We start from the raw sequence: 16,142 nt of genomic DNA on the forward strand, positions 1-16,142 counted from the left end.
TGCATCCATTTGCATTTTAGAAGGCTTACGCTTGTCAAGAAATCAACAACCATCCCTATGTTGTGTTACCAAATGATCTGTTAAGCATTAATTCAAACCCTCCATGCAATCTCAATTGGGTTTAAGAGTGCAGCTGTCACATAGAAATGTTGCATTAAAGAAAAAACTTATGTTGTGACATGTAACTTTTCTTATTTGTGCATCAATTGACAATTTATACTGTACAAGCTGAAATGATTGCTCCAAGCAGGAGAGTTTTCTGTTCCCTTCTGAGACACCCTTGTAAGCCCAGCTTCTTAAGTCACAGTTGGATTAATTGCATAGTTTTGGACTTGCATTCGAGCTCCATCAAGAAAAAGGAACATTAATTTATATAGAGATACATATACACATCAAGCTTAATTAAGCATGTTTGGCCTTGTGTTTGTTCGGACTCAATTGAAGTTTAACTCCAAGCACGAAACTTTGGATCGGGCTTAGGTGATAAAAGATTTGTTCTTCGATGTGGTCTAAATTTTTCCCTGATCAGCTGCAGAAAAAACTCCAATACTTGCTACAATAACATCAGCTCTCTGATAAGCTAACTTTTCTCTGGTCAAGACCCAAATATACTGCTTGCAAGATCTCGGTAGGCAAACACATGCATAAAAATCTTGGAAAATTCACTCACATGACTCCTCTTTTCATCAATGCACGATATATGTTTAAATCTATACTTTTATGTTTGAAGTTACACCATAAAAATATTTTCAGTAAAGCTATTAAGTTGGCTAATGTTATTTTCAAAAGGCTTAGCGTGAGACCTACGAGAATATATGCAGATGCCTGAGAAAGTTTCTTTCCACTCTGTACATCTTTTAAAAACGTTGACAACCACTTTGTTCATTCTTTCTGGGTACTAGATTCGATTTATAATTTTTGTTTATTTTTTTTATCATGGACCCTGAAACTTTTCATATTGCTCATTCTAGGGCCTGCAAGAACCCAGACACCCCCCTACAAAAGAGAGAAGAAAAAAAGCCTTTGCTGGGCTTCCAGAGAATCAGATTAAAAATATTGGAAATAAGAAGAGAAAAAGTAACTCTAACTGGAGATCAAGTTATTATTTGACTGTTGTTGACCATACCATGGTACATACCATCTCAGCTTGTTAGAAGCCAATCAGCCATGCCACTAGGAAACTGGCTTCCTGCTTGCTCGTACATCAACTTAGACACCTGTTTGTGGAGGCAACGATCCTAGCCTGCACCATCTCAGTTCTTATGTTTCATCCAATTTGATCTTCATATCATCCAATTTGACAGGTTAATGACAATTCAACCGGTGAGAAACATAAACTCCATATTTGCGATTTTTCAGACTCCAAACGACTCATCAAAACAAATTGACAAGCAAGTGCTGGAAAACAAATCATGCATCTCTTTATCCCCGAGATGGTAACCAGTGACCACAACTTGTTCATTGTAAACACGAGCAAACTGGGTACCTGTGAGTGAATAGGTTGCTTGGCTTGCAGATTGGGTCGCCTTTTTTGTTGCCTGGCATATGCCGGGGAGGTCCTTTGGACTTCAGTAGTAGACGTTCCCTCCTCTCTATGTTCTTTACTTTCTCGTGATTTGGCAGGATATACTCACGTTAAAGCTTTATAAATTATTGTTTTTACCAAAAAAAAAAAAATTAGGTTGCTTGGCCCAGGGGCCCACCAACCCTGCTTGAAATCTGATGGAATTGAATATAATCTAAACTTCATGAGTAAGTGCATTTCGTTGGCTCTTTGTGAAACACGCACAGAAAAACAGAGCAGAGGTGGAGTAGAAAGAAGAAGAAAGAAAGAACAGAAGAAATGAAATAAATGCAGAGTACCTATCTTTTTTACTCCAATCATCATGTTCAAAAGGTTTACTTTTTTTTTAAAAAAAAAACTCGAATATGAATTTCTATGTTTGTTCAAGTTGGTCCCAAAATCCATTTGGCAGGTAGCTCAACAATCAAACGGCAAGCTGCTGCGGATTGGCTTCACAACTTCTTGATAACTGTATTTTTCTGCAAAGCTGGAAAGGAATATAGCAAGATTTCAAATGGCCAGTAATGTATATCCAGCATCAGATAATCCCCTGTTACCTATTCTATGACATAATATCTACTGCCCCATTCATATTTTAGACAAAGAAATTTGACCATCCCTTTTAATCAAAAGCAAAAGTTTTTTTGTAATTCTTGTACAACATCAACTAGTGGATTAACACCAAGTTAATATCCACCTATATGAAAGGTGAAAGGTCAAGCAACAAACTGTACTTGGAGTCTGTTTTGGCCGAGGCTTTACAGTGGTTGATGAGGCATTACCCCATCGCATTGGATTGATCCACTGCAATGAAACTCGGTTGAAATGGCGAGAAAATTTTCCCAAAAAGGTGACAGCTAGCATCTTATAATAATAAAGGGGACAGAAGAACTGTTCCACAAAGGTACTAAGATATAATGTTTAAGATTTAGTAGGAAATAAACAGCAAACTGCAAAACTTAATAAGATTGGTAGCTGCAACAAGCTCATATTTGTGGAAACGAGAACAAAATGAGATAAGTGGATCAAGGTTATTACAAATATTTCTCTTTTCTTTGTATGCATAAGGGAGTAGCTTGCGAAACATTGGAAGTCATACAAATCAGAGTAACAGCAAATAGGCTATTAAAGGAGGAATCTGCAACCTCAGTGACCTACGCTCCATGAACAAGCCCATGAAACACCCACAGGTCACCTTTTGAGTTTGTAAACTAAAAAGCAATGGAAAAACAACACCGAAATATGCATCATGGATATGACCACAGAATCCCAGAGGATCAACTGTAATAACCACTGGAGGTAAAATAGACTTCAAAGTGCAATATATGCACTATGGGTTTGGTTCAGAAGGTACCATTGCACTAAAGGTTGCATGTATAGAATACATGTACATACTTTATAACATACAATGATACAAATATAACTACAGACTTTATAACATACAGATACAACCACACCCATGCAAACGAATGACCAAGAGGTTCTTGCAAGTTCTCAAAAATCACCTCCTTAGACTCAAGGAGACCAAGGGGTTTCAAACGAAAGATCACCAAAGATCAAGAATTCAGCAGCTGAATACATGTCCGATTTTGTTTTGTGTAAAACCAAAATTTTAGAAAATTCCCATGATTGGAAGACATGGCAAAAGTTGTTAGGCTAAAGAAGAAGTTAAGTAAGACTAATTATAATGCATATGCAAATGCATGTAGTTGCTAAAAATTTTAGATTTGAGATAATTTTCATTAAAACTCAATTCTATTTTTCTTTAAAAAATTGATAATTAAAATTTTCTAATACATTATTTCTCTTTTTTCCTTTGGTTTAGAAGTATCTCTGTTCCTCCTATAGGCAAAAATCTTGGAGACTGAATACAGTAAGATATCTTCCCTAGAAGTTTTTTTTTACTTGTTAAATTAGATTTTCTCTCAGCTATTGGTTTGTAAGTATTAGTGGGTCTTCTTTTAACTTAAAAATCCCTTTTCCGATAGAAGTCTAACATGACTTATGCACTGCAAAAGCGAAATCTAACTGGATTATTATTAATATATTCTAAATATTTAACAGAGCAATCTGATAAGGGATATTTTTGAAAATAAAAAAAAATCAAAAATTTAAACTGCCTTTTCATAGTTTGGGTGAAACACCAAAGATCTCTTCGGAGACGTATGATAAAATTGTAACGATACAGAGTAGGTTAGCATCGCCCCTGTGCGCTTGGATGATGTGAATAAATCGAGAAATGGTCTAAATTTTTGGGCGATGGTTGATAGTGGGATGGCCTTACAGGCTAAGCAGGTATACAGAGAGGCCAACAGAGTAACGGATTGGATAACTTTTTACGTGGCCAATCACTCCAGAGATACTCTTTGGATGGAGAAGAAAGGGTTATCCAGTGCGCTCCGGAACTTGTTGCTTTTTGATTTTTTTGGGTATACTCATACATGCACTGTATGATATATCCGTCCTAGCAGCAAGGAAAAAAAATAAAAAATTTAGATGGTTTGGATATGAAACACAATTTCCAACTAGATTCTGATTAGGTGGGGTAAGATTTGAAGATGTAGTCCAGCTGACGAGGTCTATTAAGATCACCGGATCACTTCAGTATCAGATGCATGGTTCTCCTTGGAAGCGAGGGCAAGAGTTGGGCTGGGCTGGGCCGGAATGTTCATTCGTCGGTCCCACCACGACCACCAGCTCAGCCGACGACCATCAATCCCTCCAAGCATCCGGCGTATCAGCTACATATCTCGAAACAGTAAAACATCACACCGCCCACTCTAAGGTCATCATCAGCTGCCCTAACCCTTCGAACACTGCGGGCCCCACACGCCCAACTGGTCCGTGTCATCCAGACGGCCGTCCTAGCTTCACACCGCTATCACCGCCGTCCAGCCGATCTGCTGATCCCTATGGAAATCATTCGTTTAGGATAAATTGGCCGCCCGGTGAACAATCCGCCCGTTCACCTGATATTTCCCTTCCGATGCCTCGATTCCGATGAGGACCGCCGGCTCTTTCGCCCCCGTCCGAGAGGTCCGAGAGGCCTGGGGCCGGCTCTCGGACGGATGCCTCGCCCGCTTCCCCTGCCTCGCCGATCCGGGTACTCTTCTCTCTTTCAGATTCGTTCTTCTTGGGGTTTTTCTTCGATTCTTGGTTGGATTGCTGAGCTCTTTTCTTTCTTTTTTCTCTCCCTTGTTGTTTTGGTTTATAGCGAGAAGGTCTTCGTTGGGTTTGAAAGTGGCTCTCGTGCTGCTTCACGTGGTTATCGTGGGCGCTTTGTTTCCCCTGGACACTGATTTGGTGCGGAGAACTCGGGAGCATCCTTGGTACTCTTCTCCAATCCATCTTTTTTTATTCTTTTTCTTTTTCGCTATTTATGCCGTTTTTTCTTGCGGATCCTTCTTGAAAAGTTGGTGAATTTAATCATTTTATTTTATTCTGCTACATCATTTGGGAGCTTAAGGTTTTATGGGATTACCTTCTTTTAATTTCTCATTAAAACCTCAACCACGAGATTGTTCTCTTTTGAAATAGTACTTTTAAATTGTTTTGGCTGGATGAACGTCTGCAGTGCCGGTACGGTACCGGGCCGTACCGGTTGCTCGGTAGCATGGGTCGGTACGGGCGTACGGCCCAGCGCTGTGCCGGCCCAGAACTGACACAGTAGAGGTGGGGGAGAGGGAGAACGGGAGAGAGAGAGAGAAAGGGGGAAGAGAGAGAGGGAGAGGAAGGAAGAGAGAGGTCGGGGCCGGCTGGTGGAAGTCGGGGAGCCTCCACATTGAGGAGGCGGAGGCCGGAGAGACGCGAAGGCGGGGTTTCGCCTCCGGTCCCTGTTCCACCTCCGGTTCTCTGTTTTGTTCGAAACATGGGCCCGGAGGTGTCTTTTATTTTTGCTGATTTTAAGTTGAAGTCGGCAAACCCATCAAGTGAAGTCGGCAATGGGTTTGTTAGTTTTAACTTAAAATCTGCAAAAATAAAAAGGCTCCTCCGGGCCCATGTTTTGAATGAAACAAGAGACCGAAGGCAAAGCCCTGCCTCCATGTCTTCCCGGCCTTCATCAGCCAGCCCCCACTCCCTTCCGTCCTCTCTCTCTCTCCCTCCCCCCTCTCTCTCTCTCTTTCTCTTTTTCATTCTCCTTCTCCCTCTCTGGCGATAGGGTCTCGGTTTCGATGACGGAACCATCCTGGTCTGCCATCGGTACGGTTTGGAACACTCCGAACCGGGCGGTTCAGGACGGTTCCGCCAACCATGGGCTGGATTATTATCTGAGCTTAAATTTTTTCAATGATGAGTGGAGCACAACATTTCTCAGGAACTTTGATTTTATAGAACTTTTTAAGATCTATTTTCAGGGATCCAACACATGACTGCCTAGCTATGAGTACATCTTTCGGTTCAATTGGCTTTTTGCCTTTTTGTGAAACTTAGGTATCATCCCTGTTGTTATCTAAGTATCATTTAAAGTTGCGGTAAAAGATAATTACTTGGTGCACGTGAATCTGCATTTTTTTGTGAACTCTATATATACTTGATCATGTAATTCTCATACTCACTTTACTTTTTTTTTATGTGCTCTATGCTTTCCTTGATTTATCCTTTTGATCTGCTTATGTTTTCACCTCATATCTTTCCTGATCATCAGGTACACTGTCATATACTTGGTGCTGTTTTTGGCCACATTGGTTCAATATTTTTTCACATCTAATTCATCTCCAGGGTAATTTCCCGCACGCTTGATAAACTTTTTCCATTGATCTTAGAATTCCATATAAACTCATATGTGGGAACTGAAACATGATATTTCTTATTTGTGATTCACCTCCTTTGTTTGTAAGATATGTCATTGATGCAATGAGGGCTTGGGATGGAACACATGCTGCCTTTACCAATGTAAGGCCATTTCTTCCATTTATTGCAAAGAGAGTAACATATGTACCTATTTTAATTTTAAATTTGATTATCACATAATAATATAAGATCAAAGACATGGTTGACTTCAACTAATTTCTGCTATTTTCTATTGATCAAGCGAAGACAATCTGCACCAAGACATGGAAAATTTGTTTCTTCAACAGATATTAATCAGTCGGGAAAAATTGATTCTCGGATGAATTGGTTGAAGCTAGTGACAGGTCTGTATCTTCCTGGATCATCCAGCAGGTAATCACACCTTTGCTGCATAGATTATGTTAAAACTAGAGTTTTAGTTTATAGCAAATTTACGGTACAGTCTCTCAGTATTATTAATTAGGCATATGTCTGTGCCGTATATATACATTGATATGATTGTTTATGCATACGAGCAGTCATGTGTGCTAGTCACTAGCAAGTGCAATGTGAATTTGAAAGAAAAGAAGCACTGAACATATATTACACACTACTTTAAAATATATTCAGCTATTCTAACTATAAGTAACTATTTTTCAATGTTTCATAGCCTATATGCATGCATTTAAACAACTAAACATAACTAGAATATATCTTTATTCAAGATTTACTTAGACTATAAATTACTTATACAAATGAATTGATACTAAGAGAACTAAAAGCCAATGCAATGTAAACTATGATTTGTAGGAAACAGGAATAAGAATTTTTTATTAAAAAAAAAATTATGTTGTAGAAAAAAGAGGGGTTTCTAATTTCATCAATTTCTTTTACTTTCAATTGTTATAAAGCTATCATGTAATAAACCCTGGAACAATCAACAATGCTACTTCTTCCCTTGCCGCATCAAAGAAATTAAATTACATAGAAAGAACAACTGGTTTACATTTACTATTAAATGATTACAAAACTATCATGTTCTACATACATCTTTAAGGAAATAAACTGATTTCATCTAAAAGGCTACTTTATCTTGTTCTGTTATTACTTTGATCTTATCAATCTACATTAAATACAAAAAAATGAATTAAAGAGAAATCATCTGGATTTTAGCTCTTGTTTTTACCCATCCCGTAGTTCCACTCAAACATGCTACGGATAACTGAATCTAAATAGCACTGAAATTAGAACAAAAGGGCAATGTGTAATATCGATTTCTTCATATTTTTGTTCGTACCTTTTTTCATATACTTCTCTCTATCATTTCAGGAGTTGGACTTGCACTTATTGTCATATTATTCAGGTAACATTTATGCCACCAAATTCTAACATTTAACGCAGATGTTCTTATTCCAACTTGAAACTACATACATATACTTTTCTTGATTTGCAATTTTACTTTCCAATTTTGTATTATTAATTGATTCTATTAAGGATCCATGCTTATCACTAGATAATGGATTGTTAATTATGACCAGTTAGATTATTTGTCCATTATTACACCTTGCACAAATAAACACACAAGTTATGTGTTATACATGTTAGAATTAGATGATTGTTGAATGATGCAATTTTTGTGCAACACTGTAGGTGCTCAAAGTGAGCTGACCAAGGAATCACCTGACACCAGTTGCATACATAAAACCTCAGCATCCAAGCATCATTATATTAGCTATTACTGCCATTCATACTAGTGGACAGCATTTCGTATGGTTCAAGTGTTGTCTTGAGTTGTATGAAAACTAAGTATGTATCAAGGTATTATGAATATATAGATGACTTGTCCAAAGCTACATAATTGTGGCACTGTATAACCTCAGCATTCCCAGTCTTTTCCTAAGACAGTAAGATGGCAAGTTTTCAGAATTTGTTCTCGCAGTGAATGCAACTTTTCAGAGTACATCAGATCTTGCTTCTTTCTACAGAAACACACCTAATCTTTGCCAGATTATACAAGAAGGAAGATACATTATTCTTATCAGACAATTTACTCTTGTGTGAAGGCCAACCTCTATAGCCTTAGTGTGTGTTACCATGCTAACACAGCCATCAATACCTGCCATAAATTTAGTAAAATATCACACGGAAGAGGTCAAAAAATCAGATTATCTTCTATTAAATCTTACTTCTTAAATATTTTCCAATCAGTCTGAATCATTTCAAGGATTTTTGAGATGATTGCTGCTGCTGCTTTCTAGAATATGTATCAAAGCAACTAAGCCCTATAACTAAAGCAACCATAATGATAAAATCACTCACAGCCAAGTTTTCTGCCTCAGCTGCTTCTCTGGTAGTGCCAGTAGATTACATTATTTAACTTCATCTTTTTTTGGTCTACCGTGAAGAACTGTACTTCAAATAATCAAAGGAATGGTCATATAAATTGTTACGTGTGTAACTGGAGTCTGAGTAACTCTGTCCTATAAACATAAATTAGGGCAAAGGCCTTCATGCCCCAGAACTGTATAGTTTATACAAATGATGTTTGAATGTTGCTTTGAGTTCTCGAAATATGGCCATTGTGCTATCATTTTAGCTATTGATTTAAATGATTAATACAAGATCAAACATTTAAGGTCTGATTTCTGCAACTCCTATTGCAGCCTCCTCGTACAAAACATTGCCATGATTGTGACAAATGTGTCCTTCGGTTTGATCATCATTGTGCATGGCTAGGAACATGCATTGGTAAAGGGAATCATTGTCGATTTTGGTAAGTATATATAATAACTGTTGGAAAGCTTTTGCCAAATATATTGGTGTTATTAATTCATAATTGAAATTATATTAGATTTAGACAAGTTGTTGTGGAGTAGCGATCATTTTTTATTTATTATGTACAGTTGTACACTATGGGAAAGGTGAGAAATGGGGATAACAAATCTACTGAGCATCTGTCTTCATCTCTAATCTCTTTCCTTTATGGGCCTATGTAGATCCCTGTCCCATCCTGGCATACTTATAACTGTATTGCATTAGGCATTGCTAGTAACACTTGACTATTACCGTATATTCAATATGGCATACAAATCATGAACGCTTTTGCTTCTCTAAGTCTTACCATCCTTTTTTTGCACTTGTTGAATTTGCTGGAATATGCAATGGGAACTTTTGTAGTGTCATATCCGCACTTTCTTTTTCATTAATAGTATTAAACCTTAAGGCTTTAAAGCTGTTTTAGAAGGAAGAATTATTTTATTTTCTGCAAGAATGATTTCCTGAGCAAGCTTAGAGTAAGGATCTGCTGGAGGAAAAAGAAACACTTGTCCTTCATGCTATTTCTCCTTTGCCTCTCCTTCATCCACCCTATTAGTATGGGTGAAGGAATTCCATAAAAAATGTGAAAAACATTATATTTAGCTTCTTTTTTAAAAACTACATATAATTATATGTTTCTTTTTCTGTTCCCCATTTACAATACCACGACATTCACTTCTTCGCATTCCTAAAGATTCTAGGATTAATACCAATCCAGTGATGTTTTCTTTCTAAGTCCTATGATTATTAGGTGGACTGCCGCAAATTCATCCTCTACCTCGTACCAATAATGAAACATATGTTTTAAATCTTTTCTTATTTATCGGAAGTCAGCTAATAGAATGATTCATGGCGATTTACAGGACATATGGTGTTGAAAAGACAAATATTCATGAATTAGTTTTCTGAGAAATCATGAAAACTTATCGATTTGCTCAGTATAATTTAGGAAGAAATTGGACATTGATAGGCAGTTAAAAATCATTGTCAAACCAGTTATACTATGTATTTTCACTCCATATAAATCTCTTTGATGCCTATGCTTGTCTTTATATCTAGAATATTTTATATTCTTCAAAGACTGTAAATAGACAAACATAATTACTATTTAAGCAATTAGCAGTAGCTTCAATGTAATGATAACTTAGGTTGTGAAACCAGCGTGATGAGGTTCAAGATTAAAAAGTCTGCAACCAAACTATAAGGTCCTCCAGTATTGTTGAAATTTGTAATTCTGCTTCTTGTATCTTTTTGTCCTCTAAAACCAGGATGGATGTTTAGAACCTTATCTCCCATGTTTATGTAGGGCTATTTCTAGAAGCCTTCAGGGACATTTAGGACCTTAGTCCCGATGTTCATGTAAGGCTATATCTTGAAGCCTGCGGGGTGTGTGCCTGTGCATCTGAATTTGGGGGGAAGGGCAGGGGAGGGGGTTTGGGCCATGCCCCCAATCTCTAGTTTCAAGAAAAAAAATCTAAATTACTCTTAAATGAGTTGTTCCAAAATAGCAAATACACAGAATGACTATTCCTAAATAGTAAATATGCAAGCACCGGAGGCGGTTAAGAACATGAATGTATTTCACAAAATATACAAGAAATTTGGCCAAGCATATGATACTTTGTTTACTAGTTCTGACTAAAGACAGTCGTAGAGCCAGCTTGGCTTAAAATATTGATAATGATAGTAGCGATAATGATGCACAATTTCCCAAGATTTTTGATATTGTCTTTGGTTGTTCCAATAAAAATTGTATTTTGATTTATGATCTGATAAAATCATGTTCTAAGAAAAAAGATTTTCTGAAAAGGAGAAAACTAAAGTTAAATGATGCAATTGCATCAAAAATTTATCAATCAAATATTGTAAGAACCTAACGACACAGAGGATAAAAAAGATACAATGATAATTTTTTACAGAATATTAAAAATAACTTGATGAGGAAAACATGTTAATGTTGTTTAAAAATTAAATGCGATGTTAGTCTCCAAAATTTTTACGCACTTTTATTTCCCTCAATCAGACTTTAGCTTATCTTTTCAATTATCTTCAAAGACTTCGATCATTCTATCAGTTGTTAATATGTACTTCTATCATCCTTGTATTGTTCTTGTTTGGAATAATGGGATTGGTGGGGACATGCTAATTATTAATTATACTATTTTTGGGCCTTGTGTTTTAGACATTTTACTTTCCTTTTTTTCTCATGATAAACACCTTTCAGGCATAATTAAGTCCTTGAAACCAATAGAATAGATCTAATATTTTCTTTGTGTTCAAATTAATAATTACAACTGGAACCTTATGAAATATGATAGGCAGCTTGGGTGCTTTTCTTTGATCCAATAAATGAGTCAGGGTAGCCTAGTGTCATAGACTCGTAGCCCAAAAACTTAAGCTGTTGGAAGGAGGACGGGCCTAGGCTAATAAACCCATATGGCACCCCATTTATTTGTTAATATGGGACTGTGACAATCTCCCCCACCCAATCTCGTGATGCTCTTGTCAGTTGTCACGGGTACCCATAGCTTGGATCCTTCTCGACCCGGGTATCCCTCAGCGAGGGGCCTATGTGATTAATAAAGGTTGTGACGCACAATAGGCTTGGCTTTGATACCACTTGTCACGGGCTTGAAGTTTCTTCAAGCACTCATGCGGCACTTAGAAGCTTTGCTTGCCTACAGCCGCATCTAAGTCAGTCTATTCCCTAGCCTCTCAAGAGAGGGAGGAGAGAAGCACATAAAAGAGAAAGAGAGAGCTTAGGAGAATGGAGAGTAGTATTCGACTAGAGAACTCTCACAGCTCTCTGCTTGGGTGGTTTGGCCAGTGAGGCCTCTCTCCATTTTATAGTCATGACCGGCTACAACAAATGGTTAGGATATGTGCAAGTGTCACAATTTGAAGGGTTAGGATCTCTCTAGATTTTTCCATAAGATCCTGGAAAATATCTTGCCTTCCTTTCAAATCAGTAGGCTTCTAGAAAATTCTGCAAGATTAATCTCATTGGGCTCCTTTCAATAGAGAATCGGTGCACCCAATGTTGCATTGAAGGCTCAAGCAGTGATACTAGATGGAAAACTGGCTCATATGCACCATTATCTCATTCTATTTTTATCTTTCTTATTTGTTCTCCTAATTGTGTTTATTATAAAAAAAATTATATCACAGGTGGTACATCTTTGAAGAAACGATTCTGTGTATTTGGACCGGGATATTGTACATCTCCTGTTTGAGGTCAAATGCTATAAAAGCATGGTATTCTCTCTTATGCATTGAGTTTGTTTTCCAAATTGCAAAATATTAAATCATGCTATTGTTATAAAATTGTAAACTTTGCACTTAGTTTTCTTTTTTGCAATGAGGATATAACATATACTATAGCATAAATTGCAACAATTTGTTGCTGTTTGTTATCACTTGAGTTACTGAGCTTCAATATCTGCATGCATATCAGGTGGAAGGAATTTATCATGATAGTCTTGTTTGCTGTATTGGTCTTTTGCTTCATCTTTCTGTTTCTGCTGCTGCTTTTCCATAGGTAAGTTTTGTCAATTCGGTGGTATGATGTTTACCTTTTGTTAGAAATTACTGGTATTAAGATTGTACTTATATTTCCCTTCAGTTTGGATTGCATTTGGGCCACTCTTTTCAGCTTAAACCAGAAATTGATTCAAAGGACATCCAAGGGTTGTTATCCCTGTTTGTTCTGTGAAGAATGCAGTGATTTTTCAAAGGCTTTTAACAGATAACCAACCTGAGTTGTTAAGACTGGATATTCGGTACTTAATAATACAAGGAGACTGATCTCAGTTGTTTCTGATACTTTCTATGTTGCCATGCTGCGATAGTATTTTGTCAATTAAGAAGACATTTAAGCAATTCCAAATTAGCCAATACTGCTAAAATATTTCAACAATTTATGCATTTATTATCTACTGTTAATTGATGCTTAAGATTATATGGTGGTGATGTTTAAGACTATATGTGTGGTGAACCCATGAGTTTTTTTTGGTTATCGTGATTTCCTCTGCTGGCATAAAATACTAAGATTAATTGCTGGTTAGTTTCTGAAATTCTACTGTTGTTGTTCTTCTGTTAGTGAAAATATCTAAAATTACTGAAAAAGATAATGACACAGTCAGCTAATTAATTTTCTTGGCTGCAGTGTGAAAGATTTACCGTCTCATAGTCTAAGCACTTGTAGGCGCTATTAGCTAGTCATGGAAATTTTTGATGCCCCTATTGGCCTGATTATTTGGGCAGACATCTGATAATGATGGATAGATATACTTCACATCAAGGTTCGCTATCTCAGCACTAGACCCCGTATCAATACCATCCTATTACTGTGTTGGTACGTCCGGTACAGAGGCCGGTTCGGCATATTGAGTATCGGTATGCCCTCCGTACTGTGTACGGATTCTGTACCGGTGTGGTATGATACGGTCGGTATGCGCCGGTACGGCAAACTTTGCTTCATGTTGTTTTTGTCTTTGTAGGGCCTGCGTTATCTTTTTAAATTCATTTTTTTTTCTTTCAACTGTAATGTGCCTGCCGTATGGACCCATCTACATGATGTAAAGGTGAAAGTTTTTCGATGGCAACAGAGATAAAGTAACCTGTAAAAATAACACTCAATCTTCAATATAACGTTCAATTGATGAATTCTGATAAAATCGTATTTGAGTAATCAGAACTCCATAGTGAAATATGCTTAATTTTTGCTCAATGCACTCCACTAATATTTACATTTCAAAGACCTGTTAAATGTATTTGCAAAACTTATTAAAAAAGAGAGTTTTTTCATCAAGTTTTGTCCAATTCAAATCAGCTCGAACAAGTTTTCTGTTTTCCAGATGGCTCCAAATAGATCGGCACCTATGATGTCTGTCTCATCCAAGTAACCTGCTCCTTTGCAGAAGACATGTGTAAATACTTTTACTAATTTACTTACTATTGCTTTGTGGAATTGAACCACTTGAATCAGAAACAATGGGATTGCATTCTTAGAGAGCTCGGACCTGTTATACTAACAAATTGCTAAAAATATGCAGTTTGCAGCTCTATACCGTATAAGGATATGCAGAACAATGTAATGTATAATTGTTTACTTTCCAACTGAAAATGATGAACCCCCAGCTGTTTATATGGTTGAATGTGGCTATTATGTGGTGGCACTCTGTTACCTGTGATATATCTGCAGGATTTTGGCTAATAATGTCATTTTTGATTTTTTTTTTTTGTTTTAGAATTTTTTTAGCTTCTATAAAATATGAGGGCTAGGTCTGAATTGTTAGCTTTGCTTCACATACCTTTGCACTTTGGCTTCACAGGAGTCGGTTATACTTGTCGTACCTGTTCTGCTGCCAATATAGTGAACTAAACTTTCATATTAATGGACTCTTTTGATTTTCTTCCGTAGCTATTTGGCTTTGACAAATCAAACTACCTTTGAACTTACGAGAAGGCGTCGGATATCATATTTTAGGTATGAATAGTAGGAATTTCTTATGCTGGTACAAATATCATGATCTCTCTTTTCTGGCATTATGCAAATCATTTGATTCTTGTGATGTCCAGGGGAATTCCTAGAAGCGTTCGCCTATTTAGCAAGGGCATTTGCAGAAATTTATATATGTTTTGCTGTTCATGTGATACCATGTATACTTTGGAAGCCGTTCCGCCAAGAGAAGAATTGGAAGCCAGAGCAAGACCTTACACATGCCTTGACATCATGTCCTGTCGATGTTGCTGATACATCAATTCGCACAACATTTTCTTTGTGAGGGTCTGTAGTAGTTGATTTTTAATAATTTTTAATCCGAAGAATAATTTTTAATATGACACACAGCCCTAGTTAGCATGGTGAGATTATTTTTTCACTGAATCCTTTGACATCTACTGCTACTTCAGTCACCTCATTTTTCTCAAAAGAGTGCTGGTCCCAGGAGCGTAGACTAATCTATGGCCCAGAACCAAGGCTGCTTTCATAGTTGACTTCTATCAATTTCTGAGCTCAAGATGCTTACTTTTCCCTCTTCTTCTCCTAATCATAGGACTGAGATTGGAAGGATGGGGAACAGCTTCAATCAGAAGGTTCCCTTTTCAGTTCCTGATGATCATATTTATGAATAAATATTCTGTCTCTGATTTTTGTGACATTTTACCGAGGCACCTTCCATATAGAACATAGGATCAAATCCATCATGGTTTGATTTTGTGAGAATTTAGAGGCCTTCAATGTGACGGACTTTTTAGATTCTCCCTTTCCGGCTAAAACTGCAGTTCTTTCTCAAAATGTCCTCACAGTTGTGGAAAATTTAATTGCTGCAGGTTTCCTGTGTTGGAAGGGAGAAACACAATGTGCCTTGGTTATCTTTCAGCAACGGAAGGAATTGTTTGAAGTTCTGAGCCCTTGAAAAGGTTTAAACCCTGCTATGCCAAGCTAATCATCAGCCCTTCTGCCTGAGGAAATCAAATAGCCAATCTCATTATCCAAGGTTAAATTTGCAAAGCTTGTAATATAGTTAATGCAGCATTCATGGAGGTAACTTTGGTCAGCTGCGGAATGCATATGTTGCAAACTTTGTACCCCCACTCAAAACCAAGAAGTGTATTAAACACACTAATATCTGGGGGAAAGGTAACATGAGAAGGCAGATTGTATCAATTTACTCATAGATAGGAATTCATGTACAAAAGCTGCGTGCTGTTGCTTTTTCGCAACTTCGTTTTGCCCCCCAGAAATCTTAATTCATGGTATATGAAGGTGAATTTTGGTTGTTTGGAGAGTATCAGGCATTCCAGTGATGCTGGGATTAGCTACTCATTATGTGATGTACATGCCTGTATGTGGTTGGCTGACAGGTGCTGGTGGAAGCTGAGTAGCATGCGGCCCCTTCTTTCATTACGTTGTGATATCCCTCCTCCATACTAGATTGCCAAAGAAAAGCAGTCTTCTAAGCCTCAAGCCCAACAGCCGTATGGCAAC

The 16,142-nt window shown here is 37.3% G+C and overlaps 1 protein-coding gene and 1 non-coding gene across 7 annotated transcripts; both read left to right on the forward strand.

The window, feature by feature from the left end:
• Window positions 1–3,713: 3,713 nt before the first annotated feature.
• Window positions 3,714–3,818, forward strand: LOC113461121 (U6 spliceosomal RNA). Its single transcript, XR_003383186.2, has one exon. It is a non-coding gene; the product is annotated as a U6 spliceosomal RNA (small nuclear RNA).
• A 679-nt stretch (window positions 3,819–4,497) lies between these two features.
• LOC103722986 (protein S-acyltransferase 10-like) lies at window positions 4,498–15,943 on the forward strand. Of its 6 annotated transcripts, none has more exons than XR_015969443.2 (12): window positions 4,500–4,667; window positions 4,779–4,893; window positions 6,210–6,284; window positions 6,403–6,457; window positions 6,597–6,727; window positions 7,664–7,697; window positions 8,998–9,107; window positions 12,320–12,406; window positions 12,606–12,689; window positions 14,485–14,639; window positions 14,732–14,933; window positions 15,485–15,943. XR_015969443.2 is itself a non-coding variant. In XM_008813775.6 (12 exons), exons 1-11 carry the CDS (start codon window positions 4,565–4,567, stop codon window positions 14,904–14,906), a joined length of 1,035 nt encoding a protein of 344 aa, XP_008811997.3. In that variant the 5' UTR covers window positions 4,503–4,564; the 3' UTR covers window positions 14,907–14,933; window positions 15,485–15,943. The 6 variants fall into 6 exon arrangements, 3 of the variants coding, with proteins under 3 accessions (XP_026655992.3, XP_008811997.3, XP_008811981.3); XM_008813775.6 differs by having other exon boundaries at window positions 4,503–4,667; window positions 14,574–14,639; XM_008813759.6 differs by having other exon boundaries at window positions 4,504–4,667; window positions 14,574–14,639; window positions 14,732–14,939.
• The last annotated feature ends 199 nt before the right edge of the window (window positions 15,944–16,142 follow it).

The sequence above is a fragment of the Phoenix dactylifera genome, chromosome 10, assembly GCF_051530095.1.
Source record: "Phoenix dactylifera cultivar Ajwa chromosome 10, Ajwa_hap1_PhDact_Kaust_v1.1, whole genome shotgun sequence".
Taxonomy (NCBI): Eukaryota; Viridiplantae; Streptophyta; class Magnoliopsida; order Arecales; family Arecaceae; genus Phoenix; species Phoenix dactylifera.

Coding starts and splice junctions, on each gene's coding strand:
- LOC103722986 (XM_008813775.6), top strand. CDS start 4,565: ATGAGGACCGCCGGCTCTTTCGCCCCCGTCCGAGAGGTCCGAGAGGCC. Junction 7,698..8,997: donor CTTATTGTCATATTATTCAG/GTAACATTTATG, acceptor CTCCTATTGCAG/CCTCCTCGTACAAAACATTG. Junction 12,690..14,573: donor CTGCTGCTGCTTTTCCATAG/GTAAGTTTTGTC, acceptor TTTCTTCCGTAG/CTATTTGGCTTTGACAAATC.